This window comes from Lepus europaeus, chromosome 1 (assembly GCF_033115175.1).
Source record: "Lepus europaeus isolate LE1 chromosome 1, mLepTim1.pri, whole genome shotgun sequence".
Lineage (NCBI taxonomy): Eukaryota > Metazoa > Chordata > Mammalia > Lagomorpha > Leporidae > Lepus > Lepus europaeus.
The window spans coordinates 145,040,496-145,066,358 of record NC_084827.1 but is presented as its reverse complement, the minus strand read 5'-3'; the positions used below and the strand labels follow the sequence as shown (position 1 = coordinate 145,066,358).

Sequence of the window (25,863 nt, the reverse complement as noted above, 5' to 3'; positions counted from 1 at the left end):
TCTTTGTTCATCTTGTGTCTGAATGTTCTAGCCAATTTTTAAAGTTGCTGTTTACTTCTTGCTTTAATTCTGTCAAAGTTTGGTTTATTCCACAATAGATAATTAGATCTTAAGGACAGAACTCAAAATTTTGATAATTAAATTGTTTCTGATTATAAAATATGTTGCATACTTAGCTCAAGTAATTTTGAAATACCAGCATGTGGCACAGTGGGTTAAGCTGCCGCCTGTGTCACCAACATTCCCTATGGGCGCCAGTTTGAGTCCTGGCTGCTCTATTTCCCATTCAGCTCCCTGCTAATGGGCCTGGGAAAGCAGTGGAGGACCACCTGGGGACTTGGACTACCTGCTTGGGAGACCAGGCTTTGGCTTGGCCCAGCCCTTCCAGTTGCCACCATTTGGGGAGTGAACCAGCAGACGGAACACCTCTCTCTGTCTCCCTCTCTCTCTGTAACTCTACCTTTCAAACAAATAAATAAATAAATCTTTTTTTAAAAAAACCAAAATGCCAAAAAGCCTTTTCAGTCGGGTGTTGGCTGGCTCTTCAGACATGTCTGGTGGCTCTGTGGACCACAACAGAGAACATGGCGGTGCGGAGGGGATGGACCCCCGACATTGTTATCCAGATCTATGAGGATGAGATTGTGGATAACTTTGAGGCCATGAATTTCAAGGAGTCTCTTCTTCGTAGCATCTATGCTTATGACCTTGAGAAGCCTTTAGCTGTTCAGCAAAGAGCTATTATTCCTTGCATTAAAGATCCAGAAGGTAATTCTGGTGCTTGGAGACTATATTGGAGCATTGCGTTAGTGGAACAAATGTCCGAAACGAAATGCAAAAATTGCAGGCAGAAGCACCATGTACTGTTGTTGGTACACAATGGAGAGTATTTGACATGTTACACAGAAGATATCTGTCTCCAAAATGGATCATAGTGTTTGTTTGGGAAGAAGCAGATGAAGCACTGAGCCGAGGCTTTAAGGATCAAATCTAAGAGAGTTTTCAAAAACCAAGTATCAGCACACAGGTTGTGCTGCTTTCTGCCACAGTGCCGATCGATGTGCTAGAAATGGCCAAAAACTCATGAGCAGTCCAAACCACATTTCTTCTGAAGAATAAAGAACTGACCTTGAAGGAATCAAACAGTTCTATATTTATGGTGAAAGAGAGGAATGGAAGTCGGGTGCACTTTGTGACTTGTACGAAACCCTGACCATCAAGCGCGCTGTTATTTTTCTCAACACAAGGCACCATGTGGACTGGCTCACTGAAAAAAAAAGCACGCCAGGGACGTCACAGTTTCTGCTCTCATGGTGACATGGGCCAGAAGGAAAGAGATGTCATCATGCGAGGATTCCAATCAGGAGCAAGCTGTGTTCTGATCACTACTGACTTGTTGGCTCACGGGACTGATGGACAACAGGTGTCTTTAGTTATAAACCATGATCTACCTATCATTCATGAGAACTACATTACTGGAGTCGGTAGCAGCAGTTGAGACCAGATGGTGCTCAGAAACAGGGTTGATGTAATTCAGGACGTGGAACCATAAGCGAAACAGCACACTGCTTGAATCAAGAGCGAGTCGATGTTTATATCTGTTTTTTCTTTTGCTGTGATGATTTGATATTTTTTAAGTTGTTCCAGCCAAAGCATTTTGTGTCTTAACAATTCTACTGGGGAGAATTTCTGTGAGGTGGTTTGTATGGCCTGGTTTCTATCAGGAGGGAAGGTAGAGAGAGCTGTTTAGGTGGTAAGCTCGTTTGAGTAATTTTCAGTTAAAATGTGCGAAACTGAGCTAAAAAAGCAGTAACAAGTTTAGGTCACCATACCAAATATTTCTTTTCCCACTGGGAAAAAAGTTGTAAACTTTAGGAAATAGTTAACCTTGTAGCATGTGTATTTGTAGTTTGTAGTTCCAGAAGATCGTTGAAATGGATTACATAACTGCTCTTTCCAGCCCTGGTGTTCCTATCTGCCCCAGGCTGACACCTGTTCATGGCTGGCCCACTTCAGTATGGGCTTTAAGTTCACTACCCCAAACACAGTACTGTCATCTGCTTTATAATAATGTTCAAGACGCCTGATAAAATCTCATTAATTGAATCATTTTTGGCACTAACTGCAAAGGAAGATTTTTTTTCTTTCTAGATATTGATTAACAGGAAGTGCTCCAATTAGAAGCAAGAACTATAACCTTGATAAGTAAACAGCAGCTAATGGTTAACAAGTGGACCCTCGTATTCAATAAGTTCACAAGTGTGTGAGAAGTATTCTGATTGCTGTTTTCTCTCTCTTACATGGAATTGGCAAAGGGGGTTGATTTGGGAGGAACGATGTGGCTATCAACATTGTTCCTGAAGAAGACAAGCGGATTCTTGGTGACACTGAGACATTAATTCCCAGGATGAGACAGTTCCCAAGCAGTGCTCGCTGTTGCTGAATAGGCGATGATGGCGTGCGTTGTGCTTCTTTCTTTGGGAATGTCTGAGTCTTGTCTCAATGCTCCTAATGGATCAGAATACAGATTTTGATACCAAAGTGACATTAGTCATGAGCTCTTGTGAGAAAGTCATTGGCTTTTTCCTCTTTAGACTGTTGGGGTGGGTATAAAAGATGGGATCCATAAAATCTTTCTTTCTTAGACATTTATTTCCTAGTCTGTAGAAATGGTTGTAGTAGATGTTCTCTTCCATTTTATAATATGCTTGTGGACTAAAAGATATAAGTGCTGCATAAAATCAGCCAATTATGTTTCTTAAAAAAGGCAAAAGAATAATAAAAAATACAAAATTCAACAGCATTCTCTTTGCCCATGGTCATTGTATATGTGCATGTGTGTGTGTGTGTGTGTAAAAACTATTAAAATCACAATATGTATAGAGTTTATGTTAGCGTTCTCCCTGAATTTCACTTCAGGTTCCTTTTCATCTAGCCTCTTTTAAGGAGCAATCTTGACTCCACCCACTTTGTCAGCTCCTTCCTTCTCTCACCTTCCTGGACCTTCCACTCCATGGTCAGATAGACTTCTTAGCAGAATTACCATGTTGACTTGCTGCCCTCTGGTGGGTTTATTAAGACATTTAGCACCAGTGCTGTAACTCACTGTGGGTGAGATTTGGGGGTTAAGCTACATTTGGGACACCCGCTGCCCATATTGGAGCACCAGTCTGAGACCTGACTACCCTGCTCCCTATCTACCTTCCTACTAATGCACCTGGGTAAACAATGGAAACTGACCTGAGTACTTGGGTCCTTGCCACCCACAATGGGCAATCCAGATGGAATTCCTGGCTCCTGCTTTAGCCTAGCCCAGGTCTGGTTGTTGCAGCCATTTGGGGTAGTGAACCAATAGATAGATGATCTCTCTCTCTCTCTCTCTTTTTCAAATAAATAAGTCTTTTATAAAACACAAATGCCATGAAATTCATTCTGACAATGACCACTGACATAGGCACCTGTGTATAGATAAAATTCTTCTGGAGTATTGGTCATCTGACTTCATGGGGCCAGGAAGTTGTTTTCAGCTTGGATAACAGACACATGTCTAGAAAATTTCCAACTATTTCAAGGCTAAATATTATACTTTTAAATAATCCATGAGCTAGAAAAGAAATCCAAAGAAAATAGGTACTATTGTGAATTAAAAGGAAAACAAAACACATCAAAACTTTGAAATGCTGCTAAAAGCAGTACTCAACGACTAGAAGGAGTAGAGGCGGGAAGGAGCAGGAGGTGAGAAGTTAAAAGGATGTGTGGAATATTTTGGAGGTAATGGGTATACATTAAATAGCCTGATTGTGGTGATACTTTTCACCTTTGTATGCATGTAATATACATGTCTTTATCAAATTATACCTTTGAAGTATGTATCATTTTTTGTGTATTAAATTTACCGCGTTGAAATTACTTTAAACAGATATGTGGCCAGTGGCCATACTATCAGGCAGTACAGCTCAAGTACAACCACCAAGAGATTACTAAAGGAATGGATAATTGACAAACTAGGAAAGGAATAGGCTAAACCTTCTACGCCATGGCTCCAGCCCCAAGTTAAACTTTTTAAAATTACTTAGTTCATCTAAAGGAAGTCAAGAAAGTTGAGAAAAGCGAACCATTGCTACGAGTAGAAAAACAACTAGAAAGATAAGTACATTTAATTCCAATCTGATCAATAATTACATTAAATGAAAATAAATCAAATACTGTACTTTTTTAAGAGACTAGATTAAAAAAAAAAACCCACACTGCTTACAACAAACATGCCAAGAGTTAGGACACTGAAAATACAAGAGTGGAAAAGCGATGCACCAGCTAATATCTTGCAAAGTAGACATTAAATAAATATAATCAAAACTAAAATGAGACATAGACAATGCACACAATGTGGCATAATTATGTGCCTTTCCTAGAAGCTAAGACAGAAAAGCAGTAGCGCTATAGCTCAGCTAACAACCTTGACCTGAGTGACAAAAGATCCATTACTCAAGAGACAATTATGTTATATAAAAACATTGAATTGAATGCCAGAAGAGATAGCCTTCAGTATGCAAAGTGGTACGAGCAGCAGGATTGGGACGTGAGGTGTAGTGGGACCCCCGTCCCGCGCTCCACTGGCAAATGACTGTGGCCGTCTCCTCCTCTCTCAGCTGGAAGCCCTGGTGAAACCATTCCTTGCATCCAACAAGAAAAAGCACTATCGCAAGTAATCTATTCCATGCCCACCCTTTGTTATTTTCCCAGGTTGAAAAAGCACATGTGCAGGGAGACTCAGATGTAAAAGAGAATCTCCACATTATCCTAAAATCGCCAATCTCTGGCCAAGGATTATTCTAGAACTTTCCCTACACAGCCCGGGCTTCCATAGCTGAATCAGTAACTGGGAGCTTTTGGTGACTCCGCATGAATGGCATCCATCTGCCCACTTAGGTCCCTCCTGAGTGACTTTAGCGATTTTTATCACCTTTCCTATGTATTTGTTAATTTATCTAATTGTAATTGATTCACTTCCTTAAACAACCCACAGAAATAAAAGAACCATAAAAGAGCATTTTGTATTATTAGAACAAAGGAAAGAGCATTGCATGTGCTATAAAAAAGGAACTGTGACATTAAACAAAAGAAAATGGTGACATTATTTCTCGGTTCTCGCCAGATGCTGTCACACTTTTTTGTTTTGTTTTAACAAGGAAAATTTGCGTGTTTTGAGACATAATGTAATGACGTAGTATATGACACAGTGATGACAATGGGCTTTACCTCCTGATGTCAGAGAGGTAGAAAGAGGGGAACTTCTCCCTATGTCACCCATGGTTGTTGAACAGTGCGCCCTACCAGCACCCCAGTTCCTACGTTGTTGTGGGGACACACATGTTAGGGGTCAATGCATTAGCTCCCAGCACGGGCATCAGGAACTTGACTAACTACTGCCCCCACGATTCCGGCACGCAGGAAACAGCCGCGGACTAGGAACCAAGGAGAGCGTGGCTAGGTCTCCATTGGCACCACTTCCTGCAGCCCGTTGTGTGCGGAGTGTGACAGCAGTAACCATCACTTCTCTGCCCTCCAAAGCTCCTCTGGAAACCCCAGGCTCACCTCAGCGTCCACAAGGTCTGAGTGCTCCGGCCGCCAGGGCCAAGCTGGCACCGTCTGGAAGAGAGTGCCTTCCACGCGGCCCCTGGAAGGAAGAGGAAGTGACAGCGAGTGGAAGCCGCTGCCAATACCGACGGTGAGCCCCTCCCTTGGCTGATCTGGCCAGAAGCCCACAGCCATTATGGGGGAAATACCTCCAGCTGTGAGTCAGCCGCTGGGGGCAGCCTCCCAGAAGCGGGCGGCTGGAGGGGGCGGGGAGGGGGGGCTCTTCCTTTACCATCTGGAAAGCAGTTGGTGTGGCGGAAGGAGCAGGGTTTCCATTCACATTTTGCCTGTGCCCTTCACTTACTGTGGGATGTACACGCTTCCTTTACTCCACGGGGCCCGCTCTGTCCACGTGGAAATGACTCCTAGGTAAGGCTGCCGCGGGGCAGTGGGCCGCAGACATAGACACCATGACAGAGCGCAGGTGCTTCCTACGTGCCAGTCGCCTTGCTCACGGTGCCCCGGGGGCAGCTACAGGGTAGGGTTGGCAGACAGGCAGCTCAGCCTGGCTCACCCAGCCCTGGGACCCGCCCAGATCTCTGCGAGCCAGAACCCCAGGACTCTCCCTCCTCTCAACCTTTGCCCAGGTCACTGCCACTCCTGCCAGGAAAGTCCCTCCCCACCCTGGGGCTCCCCCGCGCGTGCTCTCACCACTTCTGGGGCATTTGTTTCTCAACGCCTGGCATGGAGATCTGTCGTGTATTAATAGTGTTATTCTAAGGAAAATACTCCCCTCCCATCCTCTCCCCACCCCCCCAAAATCCCACCTTCCTACAAATAAATTAAAAGAAAAAAAGCAGTAAATTTGTCCCCACATTTATTTGTGTATTTTTAGTACCAATTTTTAAAATATTTATTTATTTGAAAGGTAGAGTTACAGAGAAGCAGAGGCAGAGAGAGAGAGAGAGAGAGAGAGAGAGAGAGAGAGAGAGAGAGAGATCTTCCATCAGCTGGTTCACTCCCTAAATGGCTGCAATGGCCAGAGCTGGGCCAACCTGAAGCCAGGAGCCAGGAGCTTCTTCTGGGTCTCCCACATGGATGCAGGGACCCAAGGACTTGGGCCATCTTCCACTGCTTTCCCAGGCCATAGCAAAGAGCTGGATTGGAAGTGGAGCAGCCGGGACTCGAACTGGAGCACATATGGGATGCTGGCACTACAGATGGCGGCTTTACCCACTATGCCACAGCACCGCTCACAGTACTGATTTTAAAAGTGAAAACCTCTCCCGTGGCTTTTTCTCTTTTTTTAAAAAAAAGATGTATTCATTTATTTGAGAGGCAGAATTACGGAGGGAGGGGGAAACAGAGAGAGGACTTCCATCCACTGATTCACTCTGCAGATGGTCACAACAGCCAGAGCCGATCCAAAGCCAGGAGCTAGGAGCTTCTTCCAGGTCTCGCACATGGGGCAGGGGCACAAGCACTTGGACCACCTTCCACTGCTTCCCCAGGCCATTAGGAGGGAGCTGGTTCAGAAGTGGGGCAGCTGGGACTTGAGGCAGTGCCCATATGGGATGCCGGCACTGCTGGTGGAGGCTTACCCTACTACTCCATGGCGTCAGCGCCCCCCCACCCACCCACGGGGGCCTTTTTAATACTTCCTTGAGGCCACCACTGTTCCTGTTTTCATTGTTTGTTTCAGGCTTTTTCTCTAGGCTAATAAAGCTTTGACAATTTTTGCTCTGTCACTTTCTGTGACCTTGTGAAACTTCCTCAACATCTCGGGAGATCAGTTTCGTTATCCAGAGAGTAAATGATTCCCGCAACTGGGGGTTGTTATGAGAATCCAATGAGTTACCACACATAAAATACTTAGAGTAGCTCCTGCCATGCCCAGTAGATGCACAACAAGTGAGAACAAATATCATCATATACACATACATAGCACACATTTTGTTTTTAAGAACAGTGCCAACATACCGTCCCAGCATCAATCAATATTTTGCCAGTGAAAGCTCCAAATGTACTCTCTCTTGCTTTCTGACACTGTGGTGATTCCCTAGAACTTGTCATCATTTTAGGTATTGTCAGTAGAGGGCACCAGAGAGAAAGTGCAAGACCTCAGGGAGAATAAGGTTTCTCTGGCGTTTTCTTCCTGTTTTATGACCTGACTTCTTTCTTACAGCCTTTAGAGGACCCCATGGTGTCAGCACTTCCACTCCTGGGAATTTACCCAAAGGAAATGAAATCAGCACATGAAAGAATTATCTGTACCTCCATATTTATTGCAGCACAACTCAATAGCTAAGATACAGACTCAACCGACATGTCCATCAACTGAAGACTGGATAAAGAAATTGTGGTATGTACACACCATGGAATACTACACAGTTGTAAAAAAAAGAATGAAATCCTGTCTTTAGCAACAAAATGGATGAAACTTGAGACCATTAAGTTTAGTGAAATAACTCCCAAAAAGACAATATCATATGTTTTCCATGATTTGTAGTAGCTAATATACAGACTACAAAAATGTAATGTTTATGAGCAAAATTGACATTTGGAAACTTGATTATTGTTTATAGCCCTTGTCTATATTCTTGAGGATCAGTGGTTTTCCTACTTACTAGTTGTTGAATTCTTTATTTAATCTTGTGATTATAAAGAAAATTGAAAGTATGTCATTGTAAAATTTAGAAGAAAAATGAGAAAAAAAGAAGGAAGCACAGAGGGAGAGGTGTGGTGGGGAGTACCATTAGGCTCTTAAAACTGTATTTATGAAATACATGAAACTTGTCCCCTTTATATAAATAAATAAGTAAAAAACCAAAAGACCCCATGGTCTCTACCCTCGGGGAATTTTGCCAGCACTCAAGCGGGCAGTTTCCTGCTCACCCATCACCCATGGGCCCACTGCAGACAAGTTCTGGCCATGTCACCCAGTCAACTTCTCTATATTTGCTCCTCCCACATTCTTTACAGTGCTCATGTACCTTTGGTTATCAACCTTGTTTTACTAGTTAATAATTATTCTCAGTAGATTTTCCCTTTCAAATTACTGGTATGGGTTTTAAAAATTAATTTCAGAAATGTAAGTTTATTTTGAATAAAAAATTTTGAAATCTATGCAGATTTTCTCATGAAACACATTTTCCATTAATTTTTTTAAATTATTTTATTGGGACCGGTGTTGGGGCATAGAATGTAAACCCTCCACCTGCAATACTGGCATCCCATATGGGCACTGGTTCGAGTCCCAGTGCACCATTTCCAATTCAGCTCCCTGCTAATGAGCCTGGGAAAAGCAGCAGAAGATGGCCCAAGTGCATTTGCCCTGCATCCATGTGGGAGACCCAGAAGAAACTCCTGGCTCTTGGCTTTGGTCTGGACCAGCCCTGGCCATTGTGGTCATTTGGGGAGTGAACCAACTGATGAAAAGAACTCTCTCTCTTTGTCTCTCTCTCTCTCTCTCTCTCTAACTCTGCCTTTCAAATTAATAAAATATAAATCTTAAAAATTGCTGTATTTACATTTTAAAAATTAATATAAAGAGAACAGATTTAATGTCATTCATAAAAACAATTCTATTAATATGCTGACACTTCTCTCCCTCTCTCCTTCCTTCCCTTCTTTTTTAACTTTCGCAATAACATATTTTTTAATTTTCTTTATATTCAGAGGCTTAACTCTCCACAAAATAAAGAGTTCAACAAGTAAAATGTTATAAAACTACTGTCCATCAGGAATATAGACAAAGACTATAAACAATAATCCAAAGATGTCATTTTGACTCATATACATTAAAAATTTTTATACTATCTATATATTAACCACCAGAAATCAGAGAAAACATGTTATTTGTCTTCTGGGGTCTGGCTTATTGAACATAATGATATCTGGTCACATCTATTTTGCTGCAAAAGTCAGGATTTCATTCTTTTTATGGCTGAGCAGTATTCCACCGTGTGTATATATAACACATTTTTATACATTCATGAGCTGATGCACATCTAGGTGCTTCAGTGCCTTAGCTGTTGTGACTTGATCTGCTATGAACACGGAAGGGCGCCAGGACTGGTTGTGCCGGAGCCGTGGCGGGTGAGCTGTGGTCTGTGAGCTCGCCATGGTGGTGCTCCCTGGCTGCTATGGGGCCTTCGACGCTGGGCTCACGAGGACCGGGCTCAATGAGCAGCGGCTCCTCGCGCTACGTGCTTGGGATGCAGGAGCTGTTCCCGGGCCACAGCAAGACACACGAGTTCCCCTGCTGACAGCGCCAAGGTGCACTCGGTGGCCTGGAGCTGCAACGGACATCGCTTAGCCTCAGGGTCCTTCAACGACACGGCCACCATCTTTCTCTTGGAGAAGGACCGGTTGGTTAAAGAAAACAATTACTGGGGACATAGGGAGAGCATGGACCAGCTGTGTTGGCATCCAAGTAACTTCAACCTCTTTGTCACGGCATCGGGGGATAAAACCAATTGCATCCTGGATGTGAGGACGACGAAATGCATTGCCACTGTGAACACCAAAGGGGAGGACATTACCATCTGCGGGAGTCCTGGTGGGTAACGAGGACGATGTGCTGACCCTGATGGATGCCAAGGTGCATGGTTCCAAAGCAGAGGAACAGCTCAAGTGTGAGGTCAGCGAACTCTCCTGGAGCAACGATAAGAACATGTTCTTCCGGCCAGTGTCTATGGTTGCATCAACAGCCTCAGCTACCCAGAACTGAAGGCTATGCAGTCCATCAGTGCCCAGCATCCCAACTGCGGCTGCATCGACTTTGACCCCATGAGGAAGAACTTTGCTACAGGGACATGGCCCTGCATGTGGACGGGTTAGTGTGTGTCCGGTGCTTTTCCGGGCTGGATTGGCCCCTGAGGGCTCTCAGTTTCAGTCACGATGGGAAAATGCTGGCATCTGCATCAGATCATTTGATCGACATCGCGTGAAGTAGACAGGCTGCAGGAGGTGCAGTGTGGGTCCCCAACCTTCCCTGTGGCCTGGCACCCCAGAAGGCCCTGCTGGCCTTTGCCTGTGATGACAAACGTGGCAAATGCGACAGCATCTGGGAAGCTGGGACTGGGAAGCTGTTTGGGTTCCCGAATGATTCCTGAGCGGAGGCCCTGGCAGAGGCTGGCCAGTCTGTGTGGGGTTTGGTCTGCTGCGTGGAGCTGGTGGCGCCCTAAATATTTGTAAATTGGTGTGAGTTGTGAAATGTGTGTTGTCAGGCTGCCCGCTCCAGGGCCCTTTCTGTTGTATATGTGTTTGCTGTTTCTATGCTTTGCCCACCGCCACCATCACTCCCTAATGAGGATGGATTCTGCAGGCTGGGAAGCAACCCCAGCACAGATCGTCCTCTGAGGACCTTCCGTCTTCCCCACTTTGAGGTAAATTCATGCAGCTTATTGTTGCTGGGACAGGGCCTGCTGTGGATGGAGGGGTTGGGAACGGTGGGATGGGATGGAGGATTCTTCATAATTAAGAAATATGTATAATTTTGAGAACTGAACATTTAATAAAAGTTTTTAAAATGTGCCTCTAGGACTTTGACAGTTAAGGTATTACAGGGAGATGTTGCAGTTTTGTGTTTTTAAAATCTCAGAGTGTAATTTTTTTTAAGATTTATTGATGTATTTGAAAGGCAGAGCCAGAAAGTGAGAGAGAAGAAGAGATCTTCTTTTTAAAGGTTTTTATCATGAATCAATGTTGTATTTTATCAAATGCTTTCTGTGCATCTGTTGAAATAATCATATGGTTTTTATCCTTCATTTGGTTGATGTGCTATATCACATTTACTGATTTGCATATGTTGAACCATCCTTTCATCCCTTGGATGAACCCTACTTGATCCTGGTGGATGATCCTTCTGATGTGTTGTGGATTTGATTAGCTAGTATTTTGTTTAGGAAATTTACAGCTCTGTTCCTCAAGGGTCTCGCTTTATAGTTCTCTTTTTTTATTGTAACTTTTCCTGGTTTTAGAATTAAGGTGATGATGGCCTCATCAAAATTGATTAGAGGAGTCAGTCATTTTAAATTAATTTCAGTTGTTTTGAATAGTTTAAGAAGAATTGGAATTGGTTTTTTAAAATTTCAGTGGAATTCAGCAGTGAAGCCATCTAGTCCTGGGCTTTTCTTTGTTGGGAGGGTCTTTATTACTGAGTTGATCTCAGCCTCGGTTATTAATCTATTCATGTTTTCTATATTTTTGTGCCTCAATTTTGATAAATGATATGTGTCCAAAAATTTCTTCTAGATTTCCAATTTGTTGGCATATAGCTGTTATTAATAATTCCTGATGATTTTATTTTTATTTCTGTAATATCTCCTTTTTCATCTCTGATTTTTTAAATTTGTGTCTTCTTCATTTTTTTGGTTAGTTGGGCCAATGGTTTATCAAATTTGTTTAATTTTTCATAAATACAGTTATTTTCTTTATTTCATTGATCATTTGTATAGTTTTTTATTTCAATTTTGATTATTCTATTTTTTTATTTTTTTCATCCTACTAATTTTTGTTATGATTTCTTCTTATTTTTTAACGTTCTTGAGATGCATTTTAGATTATTTATTTGATATCTTTCCAATTTTTGATAAAGGCATTAATTGCCATAAACTTTCCTCTTAACACTGCTTTTGCTGTATTCCACAAGTTTTGCTATGTTTTGTTGCCATTTCATTCAGTTCAATTAATTTTTTAATTTCCCTTTTGATTTCATCTTTGCTCCACTGTTCATTCAGTAGCATGTTTTTAGGCTCCATGTGTTTGTATACTTTCTAGAGTTTCTTATGTTGTTCATTTCCTGCTTCATTCCACTGTGGTCAGAAAAGATACACTGTAGGATTTCAATTTTCTGGAAATTGTTGAGACTTGTTTTATAGTCTAGTAAATGGTCTATCTCAGAAAATGTAACAGACCGGCACCGTGCCTCACTAGGCTAATCCTCCGCCTTGCAGTGCCAGCACACCAGGTTCTAGTCCCGGCCAGGATGCCAGATTCTGTCCCGGTTGCCCCTCTTCCAGGCCAGCTCTCTGCTGTGGCCCAGGAGTGCAGTGGAGGATGGCCCAAGTGCTTGGGCCCTGCACCCCATGGGAGACCAGGAGAAGCACCTGGCTCCTGCCTTCGGATCAGCGAGGTGCGCCGCCCGCGGTGGCCATTGGAGGGTGAACCAACGGCAAAGGAAGACCTTTCTCTCTGTCTCTCTCTCTCAGAGAGAGAGAGCTGTACTGCAAGAGGAGCAACCGGGACCAGAACCTGGAGCCCATATGGGATGCCAGTGCCACAGGCAGAGAAGTCATATTGCCTTCCTTTTCATGTGTCTTATTTTTATACATTGGTCTTTATGCATCTGGGGAATCACTTGTTGCTATCTCCTCTGAAGACTTTGTTCTTGGAAATGTGCCTCTGTGGCTTGGGGAAATGCCTGCAGCTTACACCCAAAATCCAGATGTGTGTACTGGGCGGGGGCAGGGAGCTCTGCTCACTGCTCATTCGACTGTGGTTGATCTGACCATAGTCAGTAGGGGGAGGGGATACTGATGCTGGCTGACGTGATCAAAGCCTCAGCCCTTCTCTGTGCCAAAGTGAACCAGGTGATTCACTGCCTAGATTGAGCTCATGGTGCCTGTGCACGCCACCCACTCAGGCACACAAACCACACAGAGCACCAGTGCTTGTGTACCTACCTATTCAGGTAAATGAAGAGCACAAAGCACTGACATGCTTCACAGTGTGACCCCTGAGCCTTCTACAAGGTCTATCCCCAGTGTTTAGGGAGTGCCAGGCTTCCAAAGTCAGACCAGGCTGGTGCCCAGGAATCTAGCCATGCCCCATGCCCTTTTCAGTTCCATCATCTATGCCCAGGACTCCCACAGTCATGGGGCATAAGGCTCCACCCTTCACCCTGCATGCTGCTCCATCCCGGACATGAACCACCTGCATTCCCTGAGTGGACACCCTACCTCCCACCAGCTCCCCAGGCCAGACTCAGAATCAGTGAGGACTGTGGCATTCTGCCTTAGTCAAAACGTCCAGAAAGATGAGCCACAGCAACCTCCTCTCACCTTGTCCTGGGAAGATCATGTTTTCCCATCCGCTGTAGGCTTAGGGGTCACTAGTGGTATTCAACCAGCTGCTACATATCTGTCCACTCTCCTTTCTGGTCCATGGAGTCTCTGTTCTGTTCTGTGCATTTTCCATTGAAAATTTCTCACAATCAGTCACCTAGGAATGTGGTCATTCCTTTGTTTTTGTGATATCTTATTGTGACTAAAATCAGGTATCTTCTCGCTATTCATCCATCTTGGATCGCCTGGTGTGGTTCTCACTATAAAGAACTGCTAAGTGACAATCCAAGTTGGCTGAACAGACACTCACCTCTGCCACAGAACACTACAAGAACAACAAAGGAAGGATCACTTACCCAGAAGACTGACTTAGGGACATTTTCAATGGGAAAGTGATGAAACAGTACAGAGACTGTGTGGACAGCAAGGACATGCCACCACTGCCAGCCACTGTAGCCAGCTGCCTCAGTGTCTGCTCCACAAGCTATGGAGAAAGTCATATTGCCAGAAAAAGCTAAGAAAGCCACTCCACGGCCCCCACCACCTGCAGGAGAATGCCACAGTCCCCATGGATTTCAAGTCCACCCTGGGGATCTGTGGTCTGAGCAACTACTTTGCTCCAAAAAGAAAAGTCACAATGCCTCCCTCCTTCCAAAGTGCCCGACTTGGTTTGCTATGGTAGAACCACTGCTGAACTCTGTTCTGACCTAGGGTACAGCAAGCGGTCCCACTGCCTCAGGATCCACCAGAACCAGAGATAGGACACTTTACATGGCGGAGAGCATACCCCCTGCACACTCCAACTGTGGGAGCTCTGGGTATAAGCCCTGGAGCTGTGTTCATTCACTCTGTGTGATCCGGGGACCAGGAGGTTTTCTCAGCTTCTTGGAGCTAGCACCAGCAGCAGCCCATAAAAAATTCAGGAGGACCAGACCTGAGGAAGTTCCCTCTGATCCTTCCAGCTCATGGTGCTGGGAGCCCAGGGCACGAGCCCCAGCATCATGCTTGCATGCCACATTGGTACTGCCTTGAGGAGCTGGGACTGATGATGTCGCTATTACAATCTCTGGAGTAAATTGCACTCGTGTGCAGTACTGAGAGAGTTCAATCTGTGTTGATGTAGATGGGTGATTGCCGATATTCCCAACACATCTGGCTCTCATTCTGGGAGACCTGGGGAGTGACACCACTACATCCTGAAGCAGGACTGTGAACAAGTGGTTCAGATATGCCTAAAAGTAATCACAGAAATATAAGAAACATGAAAAACATAAACAATATGACTCCTTCAAAGGAACACAACAATACTTCAATATTAGAATGTGAAGAAAAAAATCAATATTAGAGTGTAAAGACAAAGAGATTGATGAAATGCTTGAAAGAGAGTTCAAAAAAATGATCATAAGACTGCTCAAAAACAATGAGAAGCAAATTCATGAGTTAAAGAAATCCATCAATGACATGGATGAAAAATTTTGCCAGGAGCTAGAGATATTGAAAAGAAATCAAACTGAAATATTAGAAATGAATAATTCAATATTTCAAACAAAAATACAGTGGAAAGGCTTAACAGACCTGGTGAAGCAGAAGAAAGAATATACAAGCTACAAGACAAATATTTGTAAATATCTCAGACACAAAAAAAGAAAAAATTAGAAAACCTGAACAGTGTTTAAGATTTATGGATGCTATTATACAATGGAAATCATGGAGATGTGGGAAGAAAGAATGGACTAGAAGTCCTATTAAGTGAAATAATATCAGAAAATTTCCCTAATTTGGAGAAAGGGATGTTCAAGTACAGGAAACACATAGAACTCCCAATAGACATGACCGGAAAAGATCTTCACCACGACACATTATAGCCAAACAGTAAAACATAAAGAAAAGATTGTAAGATGTGCATGAGAAAAATGCCAGGTTACCTTCAGAGGGTCTCCAATTAGATTGACAGCTCGTTTCTCATCAGAAACTCTATAGGCTAGGAAAGAATAGAGACATAGTCCAAGTCCCAAAAGAAAAAAACTGTCAGCCCAGAATACTGTACCCTGCAAAGCTCTCATTCATAAAGAAGATGAAATAAAGGCCTTCCAAAATAAACAAAAATTGAAATAATTTGTCACCAGTCATCCAGCCTTATCAAACAGTACTTAAGGATGTGCTACATACAGAAACAGAAAGATAGTCATTATTATGAAAGAGTGTGAAGGAAGAAAACCTCCCAGTAAAAGAACAAAGGAAATCCAAAGCAAACAATGGGAATAGTTATAGGAAAATGGCAGGACCAAGTCATTATTTATCAATAATACCCTTGAATGTAAATGGCCTACATTCTCTGATACAAAGATACAGACAGGCTGAATGAATTAAAAAATAAGACCCATCTATATGCTGCCTGCAAGAAACATATCTCACCAACAAAAATACATGTAGACTGAAAGTGAAAGAATGGAAAATGATATTCTACGCTAATGGAAAGTAAGAAAGACCAGGAGTAGCCATCCTAATATCAGACAAAATAGTTTTTAACACAAAAACTTGAAAGAAACAAAAAATAGCATTATGTAATGATTAAGCGATCAATTCAACAGGGAGATGTGACTATAATAATGTCCATGCACCCAATTCCAGGGCACCTGGCTATTTAAAACAAATGTTAAGAGACACAGGGGTCAGCGCTGTGGCATAGCAGGCAAAGTTGCCTCCTGCAGTGCCAGCATCCCATATGGGTTCTAGTCCTGGCTGCTCCACTTCCGATTCAGCTCTCTGCCATGGTCTGGGAAAGCAGAAGAAGATGGCCCAAATCCTTGGACCTCTGCACCCATGTGGAAGAACTGGAGGAAGCTCCTGGCTCCTGGCTTCGGATCGGCACAGCTCCAGCCATTGTGGCCAATTTGGTAGTGAATCGGCAGATGAAAGACCTCTTTCTCTCTCTCTGCCTCTCTTTCTCTCTCTGTGTAACTCTGACTTTCAAATAAGATAAAAAATAAGGGGAGACATAGACTCTAATACAATAATAATGGGGGACTCCAACACCCCACTTTCAGCAATGGACAGATCAACTAGACAAAAATATCAGCAAAGAAACAACAGAGCTAATCTACACTACAGATCAATTGGACCTAATTGATATCTACAGAACATTTCATCCCACAGCCTCAGAATAGATTCTTTTCATGGAATTCTCTCTAAGATAGACCATATGCTAGGCCATAAGGCAAGTGTCAAGAAATTTAAGAAATGGAAGTCATGCCATGTCTCTTTTCTGACAATAGAATGAAGCCAGAAATTAACAATAATCTCTAGCACATGTGCAAACACACGGAGACTGAACAACATACTCCTGAAAGAACAGTGCATCATAGGAGAAATCAAAACACCTCTGAAACGAATGAGCACAGTAATATATCAAAACTAATGGCACTGGGGCTGGCGCTGTGGCACAATAGGTTAATCCTCCGCCTGTGGCACCGGCATCCCATATGGGCGCCAGTTTGGGTCCTGGCTGCTCCTCTTCCAATCCAGCTCTCTGGTATGGCCTAGGAGGGCAGTGGAAGATGGCCCAAGTCCTTGGGCCCCTGCACTCATACGGGAGACCGGGAAGAAGCACCTGGCTCCTGGCTTCAGATTGGCCCAGCTCTGACCGTTGTGGCCATCTGGGGAGTGAACCAACGGAAGGAAGACCTTTCTCTCTGTTTCTCCCTTTCACTGTCTGTAACTCTACCTCTCAAATAAATAAATAAAATCTTTTAAAAATAAAAATAAATTTAAAAATTTTAAAAACTTATGGCATACAACCAAAGCAGTGTTAAAAGGGAAGTTTATAGCAAATAGAGACAATATCAAGAAATTGGAAAGGCATCAAATAAACAATCTAACAATGCATCTCAAAGGACCTAGGAAAAAAAGAAAAAAAAACAAACCCAGAATTAGTAGGAGGAAATAAATAATTAAAATTAGAGAAAAAATAAACAAAACAGGCAGCCACCGCCACCAGGAGCTCAGGCGCCCCACTCTCTCTGGCCCCGTGTGCCCTCCCCGCAGAGGAGAGAGGGCAAGCAAGCGAGGTGCTCCCTGGCCCTCAGCCACCTTCCTCACTTTCACCTTCTCCCCAGGTTGAGGCAGGGGGAGGGAGAGGAGGTCAGGTCCGGGAGCAAATTCCCCGAACTCCCTCAACCCCTGCCCCCACCGGCACCCCTCCCCCTCCCCCCTTGTCATCGTGTGTGAGCAGGCCCCCAGATGATCACAGGTGTGTGAAGACCCCTGCAGTCGGGCTGGAGGGCAGCAGAGAGGAGGGGCCTGGTCATCCGGCAGGTGCTGAGGACTGGGCCCCAGCCCGCAGGACAGCTGCTGCCACCAACGCAACGATGGCCCAGCAGCTGATGGCCAGCTGCAGAAGGCCCCGGTGCTGGAGCTGAAATCCCTGCAGGGGGGACCGGTGGAGGGCTTCCGGATCACCCTGGTGGATGAGTCCGACCTCTACAACTGGGAGCTGGCCATCTTCAGACCCCCCAACCCCTCTAGGAAAGCGGCTACTTCAAGACATATATTCAGTTTCCTATTGACTACCTATATTCACCACCTACCTTCAGATTCTTGGCCAAAATGTGGCACCCTAACATTTATGAGAATGGAGATGTATGCATTCCAATTCTTCAACTGCCTGTAGATGACCCACAGAGTGGAGAACTACCCCTGAAAGATGGCATCCTGCTCAGAATGTGAGGACTGTGCTGTTCAGTATAGTCTCTGCTTAATGAGCCCAACACCTTCTCCCCAGCCAATGTGGACGCCTCGGTTACATTCAGGAAATGGAGGGATAGTAAAGAAAAAGACAAAGAATACGCTGAAATCATTAGGAAACAGGTTTCAGCCCGTAAGGCTGAAGCAGAAAAGGATAAAGAGAAGGTCCCCACAACCCTGGCGGAACATTGTATCGAAACTAAAGTGCTTTCCAATGACAGCAGCTCAGATTTCCTGTATGACAATGACATTGACGACGATGACATTGATGATGAAGATGAGGAGGAAGGAAATGCTGACTCTTATGATGATCATCATGGAAATGAGGAATCGTGACCTGCCCCTTCGGGGCCCCTGCACTGCCCCGCCTTCTCCGGCCAGAGGGAGGGGAGCAAGTGGGGACCTAGCAGTGGCCTCTCAGCAAAAACCTGTTCACAGCGGGTGGGAAAACAAACCCAGCTCCCGCCGACTCTCCTTATGGATCTGTTTGCTCCTTTTTCTGGACCTTTAATGGAGAGAAAATAGCCTCCACAGATGTCTGAATTCTTGCACTCTTTACCCTTCCATCACTGTACTGATACTTTTTTCTTTTTCTCTTTTTTGCTTTAATGACAGCAACTCTAACTTCCATCTCACATCATTTCCACAGAATGTTCACGGCAAAATACGTTTGGTCTGTTTTTAGATTCTTGAAGAATTAAATAGTTTTTCAAGATGTTTAATGTGTTTAAAGCTGGGAACCCACTTGGGGTTCATAAATGCTGCATATGCTGGGTAGCAAAAGAAAATGGAAAAAAAAAACCCACAAAGCAAACTTTACAAACAAATTTGCCCAGGTTTAGCTGCATTTACATTAGTGTGTGCACATTCGTTCAGCCCCACGGTGGTGAATTTGAATTCTTTCCCTCCCTAAGGCTGGGACGCAGTGGGTGTCAGGGACTTGATGCTAAGTCTGAACCTCATGAAATGTGCCCCTTTAGCCTCCCTGAAACCACCCAACCACGGAGGCCTCAGCTACTCTGAGCAAAGGAATTAGATTTTGTCTTTTGAAATTGATTGTGATCTAAAGCCTGAAATAAATATTCATACTTTACATAAAAAAGAAACAAACCAATCCAAAAAATGATACAAAAGTTCAGTGAAATGAAGAGTTAATTTTTTGTAAAAATGAACAGAATTGATACATCATAGGTCCAACTAACCAAAAAAAGGGAGAGAAAACCCAAATTAAGAAAATCAGAGATGGAAAAGGGGATGTTTCAATGGATAATACAGGCATGAAAAGAATCATCAGGAATTACTACAAACAGCTATATGCCAACAAATTGGAAAACTTAGAAGAAATGGATAGATTTCTGGACACAGTCTACTAAAATTGAGTCATGAAGACATAGAAAACCTAAGTAGACCAATAACCAAGACAGAGATTGAATTGGGGCTGGCGCCGCAGCTCAATGGGCTAATCCTCGGCCTGCGGCGCTGGCACACCAGGTTCTAGTCCCAGTCGGGGCACCGGATTCTGTCCTGGTTGCCCCTCTTCCAGGCCAGCTCTCTGCTGTGGCCTGGGAAGGCAGTGGAGGATGGCCCAAGTGCTTGGGCCCTGCACCCCATGGGAGACCAGGAGAAGCACCTGGCTCCTGCCTTCGGATCAGTGCAGTGCGCCAGCCGCAGCGCGCCAGCTGCGCCAGCCATTGGAGGGTGAACCAACGACAAAGGAAGACATTTCTCTCTGTCTCTTTCTCTCACTGTCCACTCTGCCTGTCAAAACAAACAAACAAACAAACAAACAAAAAAAGAGAGATTGAATCGATAATAAAGACCAACCCCAAAAAAGCCCAGAATTTACCCAGTAAAGAAGTCAGTATATTAAAGAGGTTTCTGTACCCCATGTTTATTACAGCTCATTCCACAATTCTAAGATATGGAATTACCCAGATGTCCATCAACTGAAGACTGGATAAAGAAATTGTGGTATATAGACACTGTGGAGTACTACTCAGCTGTTAAAAAAAATGAAATCTTGTCATTTTCAACAAAGTGGATACAACTGGAAACCATTATACTTAGCTAAATAATCCAGTCCCAAAAAAGACAGATATCATGTTTTCCCTGATCTTGGGTATCTAATAGAGTACCTAAAATACAATGTATTGGAGTGAAATGGACATTTTGAGATTCAATAACTGTCTATGGCCCTTGTCTCCTCAGTTGAGGAATGGTGTTTTGTTTTTTCTTCAAACTATTTGTTGAACTCTTTACTTAGTGTAGGATTAAACTTTCAATCATTAAGTAAACTGACAATAGATTTTTGTGGGAATAAGAGAGTGAGGAGGAAGAAGGTTTGGAGCCTGGGTGAGAGGAAGGGTAGGGTTGGAATTATCACTATGTTCCTAAATTTGTATATTGAAATACATGAAGAAGAGACCAAGACCAAATGGCTTCACTGCTCAATGCTAGTAAACTTTGGAAAGATGAACTAATCCCAATTCTTCTCAAACTATTCAAAATAATTGAAAGGGAGGGAATCCTCCCAAACTCCTTCTATGAAGATACCATCACCTTAATTAAAAAACCAGAAGAATTGGCTGGCACTGCGGCTCACTAGGCTAATCCTCTGCCTGCGACACCAGCACTCCAGGTTCTAATCCCGGTTGAGGTGCCGGTTCTGTCCTGGTTGCTCCTCTTCCAGTCTATCTTTCTGCTGTGGCCCGGGAAGGCAGTGGAGGATGGCCCAAGTGCTTGGGCCCTGCACCCGCATGGGAGACCAGGAGGAAGCACCTGGCTCCTGGCTTCAGATCAGTGCAACACGCAGGCCATAGCTGCTATTTGGGGGGTGAACCAAGAGAAAAAGGAAGGCTTTTCTCTCTGTCTCTCTCTCTAACTGTCTAACTCTGCCTGTCAAAAAAATAATAATAAAATTAAATTAAATTAAATTTTAAAAAACAGAAGAAGATACAACAAAAACAGAGAACTGTAGACCAATATTCCTGATCAATATAGATGCAAAAATCTTCAATAAAATATTAGCTAATCAAATCCAACAACACATCAGAAAGATCATTCACCTGGACCAAATGGGATTTATCCCATTTATGCAGGGATGATTCAACATACACATGTCAATAAACATGATATAGCACATTAATAGACTGAAGGGAAAACATATATGATTATTTCAATGCATGCAGAGAAAGCACTTGATAAAATATAACATTCTTTCATAATAAAAACTTTAAGCAAATTGGGTATAGAAGGAACATTCTTTAACATAATTAAGGCAATATATGACAAACCCACAGCCAGCCTCCTATTGAATGGGGAAAAATTGAAAACATTTCCACTAAGACTTGGAACCAAACAAGGATGCCCACTCTCACCATTGCTATTCAATATAATTCTAGGGGTTTTGGCCACAGCTGTTAGACAAGAAAAAGAAATCAAAGGGATACAAATTGAAAAAGAAGAAGTCAAATTATTCCTGTTTGCAGATGACATGATCCTATATATAGGGGAACCAAAAGACTTGACTGTTGGAATTCATAAAAGAGTTTGGCAAATTTGCAGGCTATAAAATCAACACACAAAAATCAATAGCCTTTGTATACACAGACAATGCCATGGCTGAGAAAGAGCTTGTAAAATCAGTACCATTAACAGTAGCTACCAAAAAATGTAACTATCTTGGAATAAATTTAATCAAGGGGATAAAAGAGCTCTACTGTGAACATTACAAAACATTAAAGAAAGAAATAGAATAAGATACAAAAAATGAAAAAATCTTCCATATTCATGGATTGGAAGAATTAATGTCATCAAAATGCCCATACTACCCAAAGCAATTTACAGAGTCAATGCAATCCCAATCAAAATATCAATGACATTCACCTCAGATCTAGAGAAAATGATGCTAATGTTCATATGGACTCACAAGAGACCCCAAATAGCTAAAGCATCTTAAACAACAGAAACAAAGCCAGAGGTATCACAATGCCAGACTTCAAGACATGCTACAGGATAGTTATAATCAAAACAACATAGTACTGGCACAAAAATAGACATGTGGACCAATGAGACAGAATAGAAACTCCAGAAATCAATCCATGTATCTACAACCAACTAATCTTTCTACAAATGAGCTAAAGTCAATCTCTGGAGAAAATCTGATCTTTGCATTCAGAAACAAGACCCCTATGTTACACTTTATACAAAAATCAACTCTAAATGGTTCAAGGATATAAACCTATGAATGATGCCATGGAACTAATAGAGGAAAACATTGGAGAAATTCTTCAAGACCTTGGCATAGGCAAAGACTTCTTGGAAAAGACCCCAGAAGCACTGGCAATCAAAGCAAAAATAGACAAATAGGACTACATCGTGCTAAGAAGCATCTGTACTACAAAGGAAACACTCAGCAAAGTGAAGAGATAACAGAATAGGAGAAAATATTTGCAAGTTATGTATATGATAGAGGATTAATTTCCAGAATCTATAAATAGTTCAAGAAACTCAACAACAAAACAAACCATCCAGTTCATAAACGGACAAACAACTTGAGCAGGCATTTTACCAAAAGATGAAACTCAAATGGTCAACAGACACATGAAAAAATGCTCAGGTTCACCAGCCACCAGGGAAATGCAAGTAAAAACTACAATGAGGTTTCACCTCACCCAGATAGAATGACTATCATCCAAAAATAAAAAAAAAAAACAATAAATACTGATCAGGATGTGGGGGAAAAGGAACCCTTATATGTTGGTGGTGGGAATGTAAACTAGAACAGTCATTGTGGAAGACAGTATGGCAATTCCTCAGAAATCTGAAAATGGATCTACCCTGGATCCCAGCCATCTCACTCCTGAGAATTTTCCCAAATGAAATGAACTCAGCTTATGAAAGGGTCATCTGTACTCACATGTTCACTGCAGCTTTGTTGACAGCAGCTAGCATATGGAATCAACCCAGATGTCCATCAACTGATGACAGAATAAACAAAATATGGTAAATATACACTATGGAATACTACTCAGCCATAAAAAAGAATGAAACCTGTCTTTTGCAACAACATGGATGCAACTGGAAACTATTATGCTTACTGACATAAACCAGTCCCAAGATGACAAATATCATACTTTTTCTCTGATTTGTGGTAACTAATATACAGAGTACAAAAACATGTAATGTATATGAATGAAATTGTCATTTTCAGACTTGATTGTTGTTTATAGTGCTTGTCTATATACTTGAGGAGCAGTGGTTTTTCTACTTTCTACTTGTTGAGTACATTATTTAGTGCAGAGTTAAGTTTGTAATTATAAAATAAACTGAAAGTGTATCATTGTAAAAAAAATAAAAGAAAAAATAAGGAAGGAAGGGGGAGGGAGTGTGGGAGCATGGGTGGAAGGGAGGGTAAGGTGGAAACTATCTTTATGCTTTTAAATCTGTATATATGAAATATAAGATATTTGTTCATCTTAAGTAAATAAAAAATTAAAAGTAAATAAAACTGGAATTCTGATTGATTGGGGAGTGTTTTTATCACATTTAGGAGGATAAGACACTCCCTGAACCCATATAAAAATAACAAATCTGGGCGCTGGCCTTGTGGTATAGAGGGTTAAGCCATCACCTGTGAGGCTGGCATGCCATATGGGTGCTGGTCCATGTCCTGGCTGCCCTGCTTCCAATCCAGCTCTCTGCTAGTGGCCTGAGAAAAGCAGCGGAGGATGGCCCAATTCCTTGGGCCACTGCCACCCATGTTGGAGACCCAGAAGCAGCTCCTGGCTCCTGGCTTTGGCCTGGCCCAGCCCCTGCCATTGCGATCATTTGGAGAGTGTACCAGCAGATGGAATCTCCCTCTTTCTCTCTCTCTCCTTCTCTTTCTCTGTGCCTCTGCCTTTCAAATTAATTAATTAATTTAAAATAACAAATCTGCTACAAAAAAAGAAAAATAATCTGAAACTATAAATGTACCAATTTCCATGCATCCACATGCTAAGATACTTAGTACCTTACATATGTTGATATTTGAACATATTTTTGATCACTCATCTTTATGTAAGATACCTGAGACTTTAAGATAAACTGAGATTAGGAGCATGTCAAATTTCACACATGTAGTAAAGGCTGAAACTGAGATTCAAGTTCTTATAACTATGACATGAGAATATGTCATTTAGAATAAGCTGACAATGAATTTTCTGCTGTATAGTTAAAAATACTTTTAAATATTAACAAATTTTTCTATAACCACTTTAGAAAAATTCAATCTATTTCTTTACTATAAATGATTTTGGCTCAACCTTTTCAGAAAAGCACAACTTTGATGCATTTATTATTTTTTATTTGACAGGTAGAGTTATAGACAGAGAGAGAGAGAGAGAGAGAGAGAGAGAGGTCTTCCTTCCATTGGTTCACTCCCCAAATGGCCACTATGGCCAGCGCTGCACTGATCCGAAGCCAGGAGCCAGGTGCTTCCTCCTGATCTCCCATGCGGGTGCAGGGCCCAAGCACTTGGACCATTCTCCACTGCCCTCCTGGACCACAGCAGAGAGCTGGACTGGAAGAGGAACAACCAGGACTAGAACCCGGCGCCCATATGAGATGCCAGCACCACAGGCGGGGATTAACCAAGTGAGCCACCGTGCAGGCCCCCTGATGCATATATTTTACATAAAGGGAGATGTTGATTAATGAAATAAACTTCATAGTGCAGAAATTTTTGGACAAAATTAATTATACTTCCATAAGCTAGGCATTTGAGACTTAAATCTAGGACACACATATTCCTCTTTCTAAAGGAGAAAAGAGTTCAAATGAAAACACCAGTGGCCCTTGCTGCTGGGCTGTCTCCCCCACACACACACACGTGTACGCCTCTCTGACTTGTTTACCAGGAAGCACAGATGTCAGTTACAGATGGGCCAGCTCCTCACCGTCAACATGTCATAAAACACACACAGTCCTCCAGGAAACAATCAGGTAAATAGACCCAACTCACAACCTTTGCACAACAATAACAAATGACTAATATTTCACATTTGCTTTCCTTCTGGGATTATAAACAAAGGTGAACAAATATTTTAATTTCTTTTTCTGCTTTGAATGTAGCAATGACAATCATCAGTGTACCTGCCATAAGAATAAATAAAATCCCTTTTCTGAATGTATTTACATATAAGATATATATTGAAAATAAACTTTAGTGTTATTAACAGTGGAAAAGTGTCCTTATCTTATTGAAAATTAGATGCTAATATGTTGACTTATTACCACAGTTTCATAATGTAAATGCTTAACCTAATTGGATAAGCGACCATGTATAACAAATCTGGATATACTGAAATCCAGTAATTTGACATAAAAATCATATTTAAAGTTAAAAAAAGAAAAAAGAATGCTAAATTCAGCATGGAGTCACAAAAGACCCAGACTAGCCAAAGTGATTTTGAACAAAAGAAAATCAAACTGA

The 25,863-nt window shown here is 42.5% G+C and overlaps 2 protein-coding genes and 2 pseudogenes across 3 annotated transcripts in view; 3 read left to right on the top strand and 1 right to left on the bottom strand.

Annotated features, from left to right (window-relative positions):
* Window positions 1-6,109, bottom strand: part of CASP8 (caspase 8) — a 51,085-nt gene extending 44,976 nt beyond the window's left edge. The window contains exons 1-2 of one of the 2 annotated variants that reach the window (XM_062189936.1): window positions 5,870-6,109; window positions 5,596-5,677 (exon numbers count right to left, since the gene is read on the bottom strand). In XM_062189936.1, coding sequence (XP_062045920.1) covers window positions 5,596-5,677; window positions 5,870-5,913 — 126 coding nt within the window. In that variant the 5' untranslated portion in view covers window positions 5,914-6,109. The remainder of the gene's footprint in view (window positions 1-5,595; window positions 5,678-5,869) is intronic. The other variant, XM_062189943.1, reaches the window with a different exon arrangement.
* On the top strand, window positions 455-948 carry LOC133758812 (eukaryotic initiation factor 4A-like). The gene has a single exon (XM_062189958.1). It carries the CDS (start codon window positions 585-587, stop codon window positions 933-935), a length of 351 nt encoding a protein of 116 aa, XP_062045942.1. The 5' UTR covers window positions 455-584; the 3' UTR covers window positions 936-948.
* Window positions 6,110-9,722: 3,613 nt separating the features above from the next.
* LOC133767150 (THO complex subunit 3-like) lies at window positions 9,723-10,694 on the top strand (annotated as a pseudogene).
* Window positions 10,695-18,013: 7,319 nt separating this feature from the next.
* LOC133767146 (ubiquitin-conjugating enzyme E2 R2-like) lies at window positions 18,014-18,725 on the top strand (annotated as a pseudogene).
* The last annotated feature ends 7,138 nt before the right edge of the window (window positions 18,726-25,863 follow it).